Source organism: Sinocyclocheilus anshuiensis, unplaced genomic scaffold, assembly GCF_001515605.1.
Source record: "Sinocyclocheilus anshuiensis isolate Anshui unplaced genomic scaffold, SAMN03320099.WGS_v1.1 scaffold1170, whole genome shotgun sequence".
In the NCBI taxonomy this organism is placed as follows: Eukaryota; Metazoa; Chordata; class Actinopteri; order Cypriniformes; family Cyprinidae; genus Sinocyclocheilus; species Sinocyclocheilus anshuiensis.
The window spans coordinates 2,980,504-2,992,678 of record NW_015538055.1 but is presented as its reverse complement, the minus strand read 5'-3'; the positions used below and the strand labels follow the sequence as shown (position 1 = coordinate 2,992,678).

At 35.5% G+C, this 12,175-nt stretch overlaps 2 protein-coding genes and 1 pseudogene across 2 annotated transcripts; 1 reads left to right on the top strand and 2 right to left on the bottom strand.

The window, feature by feature from the left end:
- Positions 1-1,165: 1,165 nt before the first annotated feature.
- On the bottom strand, positions 1,166-3,080 carry LOC107683454 (tetraspanin-13-like). The gene is made up of 6 exons (XM_016479508.1): positions 2,918-3,080; positions 2,458-2,625; positions 2,147-2,227; positions 1,947-2,060; positions 1,437-1,547; positions 1,166-1,264 (listed from the first exon to the last, which is right to left on the bottom strand). The coding sequence occupies exons 1-6, from the start codon at positions 2,978-2,980 to the stop codon at positions 1,190-1,192; spliced, it is 612 nt and encodes a 203-aa protein (XP_016334994.1). The 5' UTR covers positions 2,981-3,080; the 3' UTR covers positions 1,166-1,189.
- Positions 3,081-3,936: 856 nt separating this feature from the next.
- LOC107683262 (ankyrin repeat and MYND domain-containing protein 2-like) lies at positions 3,937-10,530 on the top strand. The gene is made up of 11 exons (XM_016479326.1): positions 3,937-4,155; positions 4,580-4,644; positions 5,406-5,544; positions 5,629-5,727; positions 6,366-6,526; positions 6,911-6,976; positions 7,095-7,243; positions 7,800-7,935; positions 8,075-8,203; positions 8,286-8,415; positions 9,342-10,530. Exons 1-11 carry the CDS (start codon positions 4,089-4,091, stop codon positions 9,476-9,478), a joined length of 1,278 nt encoding a protein of 425 aa, XP_016334812.1. The 5' UTR covers positions 3,937-4,088; the 3' UTR covers positions 9,479-10,530.
- On the bottom strand, positions 10,250-11,806 carry LOC107683274 (leucine-rich repeat-containing protein 72-like; annotated as a pseudogene).
- Positions 11,807-12,175: the final 369 nt, after the last annotated feature.

The window sequence follows — 12,175 nt, the reverse complement described above, 5'->3', positions numbered from 1 at the left end:
TGCCACTTAGTACTGTAAGACTTTGGATGTTAAAGTGCAAATTAACACCTGGCCAATCTTGTGGGTTTGCTACTATTACAATCAAAAATCGTAGAAGGGTAAAAACATGCCAGGCTGACATTGGTATAATGTAAGCAACACAGCTACAATAAATAAAATTGATAAAGGGTGTGTTAGATTTTTAGTGTGCATTGACAATAATCAGTCGTATTGGCAGCACCGAGGGGCCCCCATATAAAATTCTGCTTAGGGCCTCATAAAGGCTTGGGCCGGCCCTGTCTCTACACTGCGCAATCAATATATTATGTATACACTCTGTATGTTATAATGAGAGGATTCGATTGTATAACTCAGCACGGAACAAAAACTGATGTGTGTTGTAGCCTTTAGGTGTGAGTGTCATTACACAATTACACAAATGAAAATACAAAAATCACAATCTGCCACTGAAATAAAATACAGAGAAATTAATCACGTCAATTCAAATATATTATGATGCAAATCCAAGTAAATGCGCAGGTAAGTATATTTGGTATGTTTTCACTGCAGTCAGCAGGGGAGAACTGGAACATCACAGTGAATGCATCTGTGGTAAACCGGCTGGACAACCTCTGGGAGAGCTGCACCATTGGCTAATATGTGGAATGCAAACAGATGATGTAGACGTTCCTGGTCATATCCTGATCAAAATGATGTGGAAGTGGGTTGGGTGTAGTTTAAGTTGTTTCAGTGTGCAAGCTTATTACTGAGCTTAATGCAATGACCATATTGTTTGATTTAAGAAGCAGGAAATGTATTTTTGGTTCCTTATAAATGTTTTCTAGTTTGATTTATAATCAGAAATGAAAGATGCATTTTTTATTTAGCAGCTCTTTATCATTGTAAGTGTTGTTCAATTGGGACCAAAGTTCAAGACTGGTTAACCTGCATAATCAGTGTTAAGAAATATTTGTGAACTCCACCAAGATGCAAATCATAATGGCTGTTCTACAAATAAATATTTTTAAAGTTAACAGAACATTTAATTTACTATTGTATCCCAAAAAATGAAGAAATGGAGTGTGTTATCAAGAGGAACTACAGATCATAAATAATAATAAAAAAAATATTCATTAAAAAAGTCCACTCAAGAACAAAAATTCAGTATAGCTGAAAGTCTTGAATATGTGTGTCCGACCAAAATGCTTTATTAAATGAAAGCTCCAGGATTTTGCCGGTGATTTTTCTGATTCCTGTATCTATATGCTAGCCAGACGCCCAGAATCTGAAACAGGAAATATAACAAAATTAATATAAAAATTGATTTATTAACAGAAAACTAAGAAACAAGCACCAAACCTTAAATACACTGACTGAACTGTTAACGGCTCCAATCAGTATTTCCATGTTTCATTTGACATGTTTTCAGAATCAAATGATGTCCAGTGTTTGCTCACCTCCGTAAAACTGAAAAACAGACTGACTCCTCCAACAAACTGTAGAGCGTCATCAGCATAGGCCTGGATTATAACTGAACATGGTCTACATGTTTGATTCTTGAAACAGGTCTGATGTCAAAGAGAAGACAGAAATAAAGCAGAAAATAATCTTGTCAGTTCATTGCATGTAAACAAGATGATCTCATACTTTGCTCAAGCATCAGTAATCATTTGTAGAAGTATTTTTCATTTTGTCCACACTTTGTAACTTAATTATAAATTGTAAATAAAAATGGAAGCTTTATAAATCATTAACTAACTAACTAACTAACTAACATCTTGACGTACAAAAAATTAAAATATTTACCAAATCTCACTGCATGACCTCATTTACTGACTATTTAAGAGGGTCTTCTAAGAAGCATGCTGTTTTTCACATTAGGTTCAATTGCAAGGAACTTCAATTTGAAATGTAGCAGTAGATGCTTAACAATTCATTAACCTCGTATTGAGAATAATAGTTCTTACAGCGACACAGGTCTCATTGTAGTTCACTTGAAGGAAGTCACAGCAATCCAGCGATCTTTCCAAATCCTCCTTCATTGATTCAGACTTATTCCATCCTATCTCCAGGAGAAGGTTCTGCAGGAGAACAAAACCTTTGGATTTAAAACGTAGGAATAAGGAAACCAGTATCACCGTGTCAAAGTATTACAGACTATAATTACCTGCTGTTCTTTATTAATCGCTAAGCAGGCACATGACACTGAAAACTGCAAAATGAATACCATGAAGAGAATGAGCATGTACTAAAGACCAGTTAAGGTTGTTTTACCATAATTTAGGGCAAATTCAAAAGCTGTTGATAACAAAGGAAATCCTTTCAAACACGAAAGTCAGCAAAATTGGTAAATGTGAGTTTAGGACCCAACCTACAACACAAACTAAGACCGATGTGTTGAACAGAGATAAACCTCATATAGACATACACATTATTGATAAGGAGAGAATTTCTTGAATGAGTAACTCGGAAGGATACAAAGAACAAGAGAACTTGATGATGCTTCACAGCTCCACACAATCCCACAATGGCCACGAAGAACAGAAACAAGCCAACAGCGATGACAGCAGCCATTACCCTGAAACTAGAGACCAGTCCAAACCATTTGCCCCATGCTGCAACACCGATCATTAGAAGACTGACCATCTGAAGAAAAAAAGAAGTCAGAAATGGATGGTTTCACTTTAAGGAGTGTAGATGCTCAGAAAAGGCAAAGCAATACTAAATTATGAATATCAGCATAAAAACATTCCATAAAAATTAATTTGACAATTTACAGCACAATTTAATGAACTTACATATTGTTACTGCCATTGTTATAGTAATGAATAAAAGTAATATATGTTGTTAAACTTTTTAAATAAAGACAAAACGTATTGTTAATGTGAATAAGAACAAGTTTTAAAGACTAAATTCATGTAAACTGTTAGACACTTACCACATAAATAAGGTTCAAGATACAAAGAGAAGTTTTGGAACAAACAAACCCACCACAAGCCATGATGAAACATCTAGTGTAGGCCGGCCTACACTTAAACCATAGTCCGCAGACTTTCCGCTCTCTAAGGCAAGTCGTCTGTTGCTAGAAGTTGTCTAGGATTTGCTCAGGTAGACACGTTTAATGCCATTGGTCCGTTCTTTATCTTTATGCAAATAAGCTGTTATCCCAAGGTGAAGCAATCATGAAGGAAGTCCGAATCATTATGACGAATCGATTCTTTTGAACGGGTCGTTTGAAAGAACCTGTTCAAAAGTAGTTACTAATCCGTGCCCGCAAAAGACAGTTCTGAATTCAGTGAGTCAGTTGTTCACTCAAGAACCGGTTAAACCGACTCAGTCCGATTAGTGGACAATTTGTTCAGTCAGATGTGTGAAAGAATCATTTTGTGACATGTTTCTGATTCATTGATTCATTGAATATATCCTACTCGTAATAACGATTCGTGTATAGTTTTAAATATACAATATTATAGGTCTGTTTTTGTCAAGTATTGTGTTATATTTTTATGTTACTTATCATCTCATATGAACAGTCCATTATTTTCAACCACGTTAAAGGGTCACCTATAAACGGTGGGATTATTTTACACCTCTATCAATTCATTCAATTTACTTCAATTAATATAAATGTAATTTATTGAAACGCTCATTCTATTAAGATGCGTATGAATTAGACACACTTACATTAATGTCTCTTATTTTGAAAAAAATAAAATATACTGATGTATTGTACAGAATGAAAGTTCTAGATTTCACGGGATTGAAACACCACCAAACAGACGGGGTACATAAATTGTTAAATATAATACAATTGTTTTCCACTACTCCCATACCTAGCAAAATTAAGTGCTAAATTAAAATTAATTGCTAATAGAGTTGCATATTAACATATATATATATAAAAGAAAAAAAGAAAAAGGACACTTTATGTAATTACGCCCCCGTCTTTTGTTGCAGTTGGTTCAGTCCATTTGCAGACAGCAACGTGTTGACAAGTCAGGGGAGCAGCAAGTTAGTGGATCAATCACAACACAGCAGAGCTGTCATATCCATCACAGTCAACTTATATATTGCTTATTAAAACCAAAAGCGTCACTTAGGCTATAATAATGTCTGCACCACAGAAAGGAGACCTGACCGACACGGAGAAGGAGCTACTTCAAGTTATAGCTGCAGGTAATAATAGCATGATGCTAACAGGCTAACTGCAGATTAACACGTTTAACAGTTTAGAAATGTATCAGATGTATGATTTCATTTACAAAGTCTGCAAGCTATGGTTGCATAAATATACATAATCCTTTGTGTGTTTTTAAATTAATTATTGGTGTGTTGCATGCTAAATACCTGCATATGTATTCAGTTAAACTGTATATGACAGGTAACGTTAACGATATGCAATCATATGATAAATACATATGTGTACCAGTAAAAGGTCGTTTAAAGTTAAACATCCTTATTTTTGTGTTGCTCGGTGTTGAATTCCTCAAATGATCATGATGATTGATAATTTAGCATTCAATGTGCATTGAGGCTCTGATGTATAATTCTGTACATTAAGGTTGGTCAGTGTCTGATCATTGTGATTGAACATTTGTAGGTAATGTGCAAGAAGCCTCCAGGCTGCTTGGATCCAAAGATGTCAGGGTAAACGGTCTTGATGAGGTAAGGAAATTAAGTGTCATTATGTATCATAATAACAGAGTTTCAAAGGTGGTTTAATTTATCACTCTGTTAATGGTAGTTCTTTGCTCTTTTTTAAACAGTGCTTAACTTCTGTATAAGAAAACTTGCTGTGTAGATTGACCTGCCCAAATCAGATGTCTCTGACACTTGTGTGGGCATTCAAAGCAGCTAGCTGCCTGGATTCTGGAAATGATATTGATTGGCTTGTCTTTCATTATGTGTCCTTCTGTTGGAGCTGAAAAGAAACAAACAAATAAAAAATTATGAACCAGTTATTTTTTGCATAGCGAATAAACAGTTTAGGATTTTTTATTTCTTTCACTTGATTTAAGGAATCACCCAAAAATGAAAGTTTGCTGAAAATGTACTCACCCTCAGGCCACCCAAGACATAGATGAGTTTGTTTCTTCATCTGAACAGATTTGGAGACATTTAGCATTACATCACTTGCTCACAATTACGTCCTCTGCAGTGAATGGGTGCCGTCAGAATGAGAGTCCAAACAGATGATAAAAACATCACAATCAAATATGAGTGAACTTGTTGCTTGAAATGCTGAAGGGGGAAAGATGACTTAAAGGAACAGAAAATTTGCTGAAAATTTAATTTTCACAGGTTAATACTTTGAGTGCTTTTGGGAGTTGTCAGGGTCACCATCGATTACCCATCGTTAATATGTAATACATGTGAAAAATATGATTAATGCTTTTGATTATTGCTGTTTTGCATTTCTTCTTCAGTATGGCATGACCCCTCTCATGCACGCCGCATATAAGGGCAGGGCAGACATGTGCAAACTGCTGCTGCAGCATGGAGCAGACGTCAACTGCAACGAACACGAACATGGATACACCGCACTCATGTTTGCAGGACTCTCAGGTTTGAATCTCATTTGCTAAATTCTTTTGGTGCTGGTACTGTTAATTTGGCTGTATTTTATGCTAGTAATATGAAATTGTACAGGAAAGACAGATATCACCTGGATGATGTTGGATGCTGGAGCTGAGACGGATGCAGTGAACTCAGTCGGCAGAACGGCAGCACAAATGGCTGCTTTTGTAGGTATGACAAAGATATGACCTTATGTGGAAAGATGTGCTGTACAGGTCAAATTAGGAATAGGTCCTCAGTACATTACTGTGCAAAAGTTGTGGGTCGGTATGTTTTTTAAAAAATGTTTTTAAAAGAAGTCTCTTATGCTCACCAAGGCTACATTTATTTGATAAAAATACAGTAAAAACAATAATACATATGTTATTACAATTAAAAATAATGTTTTTCTATTTTTAAATTAATTTATTCCTGTGATGGCAAAGCTTTTTTTTTTTTTAGAAATCATTTTAATATGCTGATTTGGTGCTCAAGAAATTTTTTTTGTTCTTATGCTGCTCAGTATTTTTGTGGAAACCATAATACTTAACCATAATACATTTTTTCAGAATTCTTTGATGAATAGAAAGATAAAAATGAATAGCATTTATTTGAAATAGGAATCTTTTGTAACATTATAAAAGTCTTTACTGTCACTTTTGATCAATTGAATGCATCCTTGCTGACTGAAACTTATTTTTTTCCAATTTTTTATTTATTTTTTGCTGGCCCCAAACTTTTGAACAGTAGTATGCCAGATTCAGAGAAGTCGTAAGGTATTTTTTGTTTCCAAAAGTCAACTGTAAATGAGATTACGTTTTTCCCCCCAGGGCAGCATGACTGTGTGACGGTCATCAATAACTTCTTCTCCCGGGCGAGGTTGGATTACTACACAAAACCACAGGGCCTGGAAAAGGAACCAAAACTCCTTCCTAAACTTGCTGGACCGCTACACAAAATTATAATGAGTACCAACCCCAACCCTGTAAAGGTACTTTTTTATTTTATTTTTTTTTTTTTGGTCTGAGCTAGATCCACATACACGTATATATATGTGGGCAGCACATATAGCGCAGATGCGCCTTGAACAACCCGAGTTTGAGTTCTGACTCGAGATCCTTTCCCAGTCCTTTTCCCCTCTCTCCTCTCTCATTGTCTTTTGTCTGTCCCTATACTGTACTATCAAAATAAAGGTGGAAATGCACATGAATACAACTTAAATATGTATATTTTAAAGCAAAAATGACTCAGTATGGTCTTTCTGTACCTGATGACTATAATACTAATACAAATCATCAAACCACTAACTATGGACAAAGCATAATTCATCCTGAATTGTTAAGACTGGATGTTCTTGTGACTTGTTTGGCTGCAGATAGTGATGTTGGTGAAAGAAAACCCTCTGCTGATGGATGTGGAAGCAGTTGAGAAGTGCCGCAAGGTCAGTTGCATGCATTCTGCATTATGTAAGTGTTAATAGAGCTTGAGATTCATTACAATAAGCTTACAGTAACTGAATTGAAATCTGACCCAACCTTAATAACTCATTGTTTTTCCAGGTTCTGGAGCTTATCTGTGAGATGTGCATCAAACAGCAGGATATGAATGAGGTGTTGGCCATGAAGATGCACTACCTCAGCTGTGTGCTGCAGAAATGTGGCTCTTTCCTGAAAGAGCGACAGGACAAACTTGATGGCCTAATCAAGAGGTAAAATATTATATATATATATGCTACCGCTCAAAAGTTTGGTGTCAGTAAGATTTTTTATTCAGCAAGGATGCATTAATTTCATCAAAAGTGACAATAAAGACATTTATAATGTTACAAAAGATTTATGTAAGAAAGAAATGCTCTTTTTTTTCTTTCTATTCATCAAAAAATCCACAAAAATATTAAGCAGCACAACTGTTTTCAACAACAATAATAATAATAAATATTTTTTGAATTCTCATTAGAATTATTTCTGAAGGATCGTGTGACACTGAAGACTGAAGTAATGGCTGCTGAAAATTCAGCTTTACTATCACAGGGATAAATTATATTTTAAAATATATTCAAATAGAAAAGTTATTTAAAGTTGTAATAATATTTCACAACATTACTGTTTTTCCAGTATTTTTGATCAAATTAATGCAGCCTTGGTGAACATGAGACTTTCAAAAACGTTTAAAAAATCTTCCTGACCCCACAACATTTGAACAATAATGTATATATGTATTAGAGAGTAAACAAAATGTACTCTAACTCAAAAATCTTTTCTCAGTCTTTTGAAAGGGCGAGACAGTGATGGCTTCCCGGTATTCCAGGAGAAGTTCATTCGGGAGTGCATTAGGAAATTTCCATACTGTGATGCCACATTACTGCAGCAGCTGGTCCGGAGTATTGCCCCAGTGGAAATTGTGAGTTTGAGTTACAGTGACCTCTATTTGCTCATGTAGAAGACACTGGAAGTGTAATAAAATAATGGAATCATAGCCTCAACTAGAAAGACTGAACCACATTCTGTGTATGGAAGCCTCACCAGTCCTTTTCTGACAGGGAAGTGACCCCACTGCTCTGTCAGTGCTCACGCAGGCCATCACGGGACAGGTGGGTTTCATGGACGCAGACTTCTGCACAACCTGTGGTGAAAAAGGAGCAGAGAAAAGATGCTCCATCTGTAAAATGGTAAATATCAGGATTTGTCTTATGACTTCTGGATTTTTTTTCTTTTCTTGGGGTGCTTTCTTAAATCTGTGCACTTCTTCAGGTGATCTACTGTGACCAGGCCTGTCAGAAGCTGCACTGGTTCAGCCATAAAAAGGTTTGTAAGATGTTACAGGAGCAGAGGGAGAAACATGAAGCTGAGTCAGCATCACGGCTACAGAAACAGGCCAAAGGTATCCAAATCAGATTAGTTTTGCTTTACTATGAGAGGTATCATGGTATTATCATGTTTTTTTGGCATTGTACCATGGCATTACCTTGGCCTTGACATGTTCTTTGGGAATGCCCCATATTCTCTGCACTCACTTTATTTAATCTACAACATCACAGCAAGAAGAAATTATTTTTTAAACCAAATTGTGAGATTGCCATCTGAATTGAATGTAATAAGATTAAAAAGACAAGTCATTCATTTTGGTAATTATGTGTTTTAATTTTTGAGTACAACCAAATCAGTTTTTGATTCACTAAAAAGGAACAAATCATAAAAGTCATTCTCTTCGATAATCAAGCTGCGCTGTTTATGCTGTATGTTTTTGATTCACTGAAAACAACTGACTCATTTGTTTCATTCGGAGTCATTTGTTTTCAAGAATCAAGCTGCAGTGTTCACACCGTAAGGTTTTGATTCACTAAAGCTATTTATTACCAGAATTCTTTAATTTAACCAGAAGTTTAATCGTCACATTAAGCCATATCACGGTTCTTGTCTGTCCATCCCCAAATTTAAGACCTCTTGAAATTATAATTAAGAATTTTCTTATACCATTTAAGGTATTTAAGACTTTTTATGGCCTTATATTTGATACAACTAAATTTAAGACTTTTTAAGGCTTTTTTTTTTTGCACCCGCGGGAACCCTGGTACATTTCGGTCCCAGGACGTCGGCCTACCGATTTTGCAAGCCCTGCATTCATTTCAGGAATCAGGCTTCACTGTTCACAATGTATGTTTTTTATTGACAAAAAAGAACTAAATCATAAGAGTCATTTGTTTCAAGAATAAAGCTAAGAATCAGTTGGGATCATTTAAAGTAAAGCATTGGAATACATATTTAGCTGAGGAGTGACGTAATGCAGGCTCTCTTTTTCTTTCATAGCTGAGGGTGATCAAGCATTGGAGGAGATGACAGGCACTATGGAGGAGCTCTCTGTCAGTCAGAGTGAGACTACCAGCTCCTCAGATAACCAAAACCAAGATGTTACCTCAGAGACAGTCCCTCTTACTACAGACTGAATCACAGTGAATCACACTATTTCAACCCAGCAACCATCATCGTCATTGAAGATCCATCTAAGACAAAAGAGAGCAGGTCCGTGACCTCACCCAGAGTTTCTGAAGGTTTCTTCATAACTCTCTTACAGGATGCTCGTCTGAAAGCACATAACGTAAGGGAAAACCACCAAAAGCTTAGCCACACAAATGCATAGGGGGAAGGGTCTACAAGTGACAAAATGTAGATTTTTTGTTTGTTTGTTTTAAATAGTCTTTTTACATTTATGTTGGGAAAATATATGTATTTATGTATGTGAAAATCATGTATGTGTGATGTAGGTTTTGCTTTAGGAAAGATATTGTAATATATTGCTGCAAGACATTGATGCCTATGCCTTAAATTTCTTAGTTTGTTGTTATGGAAAAGGAACAAATTAATAGATAGCAGCAGCAGCTTATGTGAGTCTTTATAAATCTGTAGAATTTATTTAAATGCAACAGGTATTTTTGGGGACGTCTGATATTGAAATACAGTTATACGGTTTCACAAATCAAACGCATAGATTTTCCATCCGTAAGTTACAAACTATTACATCACATGTTCTTCGATGAACATGTCAAATACTAGACTTCACTCACACTACAAATATTTCAGAAAACAACTTGAAAACACACATTAGTCTTGACGAAGTTTATTGAGATTGAAACGACATTGTAAGAGCTGTTTTTCATTGATTTAAACCACTTGGCCCTTGTCAAATGTTCCATCGTGCGAACAAGAGTGACGGCAGGGGTCTTGGAAATCATCTAAGTTTGACAGTGAGTATGTCAGATGCAGGTTTGCTAGAGTCATCTAGATGGCTCCACTGAGACATGCTTGTACCGTTCCAGTTCATAATGGAGAACTGTATGATGGATTTGACCACTGATGGGTTTTCTCGATCATCAGAATGACTGCTAAGGAAAACATCCAAAGTCAGCTCCCGTGAAACATTTGCTGTAGTTTAATCATTAAAAATATTTAAAAAATACTCTTGTGACACTGACTCTGTACACCTCTTTCTTGAGACATGCTGACCTGTAACAATAAAACAGTTCTTTAGATTAGAAACGTTTTACGAATCTTAAAATGCTGGAACTGATTTTCTAGTTAATTGTTCTCTGTTAGACTAACCTTAGCTTACCTACTGGTTTTGTGATCGAGTTGGTCACTTTTCTTCCTGTAGTGGTGCTCGTCTGCCAAAGGCAATAGAATCAAGCACCCTCTGTCTTTCTACGCTGAACAGCTTAAATGCCTGTCTCCTTTCCTCTTGCTTCACTTCTGACAATTATACAGTACCCCACTGTTTAAAAGTTTGGAATAATTAAGATTTTTTATGTTTTTAAAGAAGTCCCTTATGCTCACCAAGGCTGCATTTATTTACTTAAAAGTACAGTAAAAACAGTAATATTTTGAAATATTACAATTTAGCTGTTTTCTATTTTAATATATTGTAAAATGTACTTTATTCCTGTGATGACAAAGCTGGATTTTCAGCATCATTACTCCAGTCTCCAGTGTCAGATGATCCTGAAGAAGATGCTGATTTAAATCTTACCCCAAACATTTGAATGGTAGTGTATCATAGTTTACACAACAAAATAGTAAGCAGCACAACTGTTTTCAACATAAGAAATTAGAGTCAGTCACACTGCATTTATTACAAAAAAAAAAAAAAACAGTAAAAATGTCAAAAATTAAGTAAAACTCTTGGCTCAACCAGTGTCCAGATGCATAATGGTGTAGTTTAGTAGTTTATCAATCACATAATTAGCCAATGTGGTATATCTTATTATTCATTTTTACGGCATTTTTGATATCTTTGATCACTTTTGGTGAATTCTAATATCGCAAGTTTGTAATTTATGGATGCCGACCTTTTCTGTCTAAAAACCTCACGGATGGCAAATGGTGCAGCACTTATTGGCGATATTCGGGATCTTGAGTGAAGGGGTTCAGATATAAAGTTGAAACAGAAGATGCATTTTATCTGAAATGACTTTTTTGCCAATCCAAATAATGCAAAGAATCTTGTTTTTGGTGCAAAAACAATGGTGTAAAAACCATTTGTAACAAATTTTGTAAAAACCATTTGTAACAAAAGCTTTTAAAACCTTGATTAACTTTTTTTGTTTTGTTTTGTTTTTTAAACAAGGAATATAGTGGACTTGCGTGAGAGACGGTGGTCTCAGGTTCTCACAGAGAGTGTGGAGGTCCTGCATGTTCTTCAGCTCTGACACAGTTTCCTCCAGACTCTTCATCTGATTATTGAATAGGAGCAGCACTCGCAGGCATGTCAGGTGTCTCAATGGCCCTGAATGCAGACAGGAAAAAAGGTTAGAACACATTAAGAAACCACTAAATAAATAAAGAAAAAGCTTGGAAACATCGTTATAGCACAAACTGACCTGAAATGGAGAGAATATCATTGTTGTGCAGATAAAGTTCTGTCAAGCAGCAGTTAAATGAAGCTCTGGAAACCTCTCGAATCTGTGAAATCACTCTTTTAAGACTTAGAAATTCACTTTTTTTTAAAATTGAAAGTACATAGCTGCTTTGTAGTTTTTTTTTTACTCATATTAATTAATTGCTCAATAGTTTTAGTGTTAAACATAAAGCTTTAAAAACTTGTAATCACACATAAGATAAGAGAAAGTAAAATTCAGTTTCAGCCAGGC

What these genes read in the sequence shown, in the direction of transcription:
- LOC107683454 (XM_016479508.1), bottom strand. Translation starts at nt 2,980, where the DNA reads ATGGCTTGTGGTGGGTTTGTTTGTTCCAAAACTTCTCTTTGTATCTTG. An exon ending in TCTTGAACCTTATTTATGTG is followed by an intron (nt 2,626 to 2,917) that starts GTAAGTGTCTAA and finishes TTTTTTCTTCAG; the next exon opens with ATGGTCAGTCTTCTAATGAT. An exon ending in TGTTTTTCAGTTTTACGGAG is followed by an intron (nt 1,265 to 1,436) that starts GTGAGCAAACAC and finishes TTCCTGTTTCAG; the next exon opens with ATTCTGGGCGTCTGGCTAGC.
- LOC107683262 (XM_016479326.1), top strand. Translation starts at nt 4,089, where the DNA reads ATGTCTGCACCACAGAAAGGAGACCTGACCGACACGGAGAAGGAGCTA. An exon ending in GATGCTCCATCTGTAAAATG is followed by an intron (nt 8,204 to 8,285) that starts GTAAATATCAGG and finishes GCACTTCTTCAG; the next exon opens with GTGATCTACTGTGACCAGGC. An exon ending in GCTACAGAAACAGGCCAAAG is followed by an intron (nt 8,416 to 9,341) that starts GTATCCAAATCA and finishes TTTCTTTCATAG; the next exon opens with CTGAGGGTGATCAAGCATTG.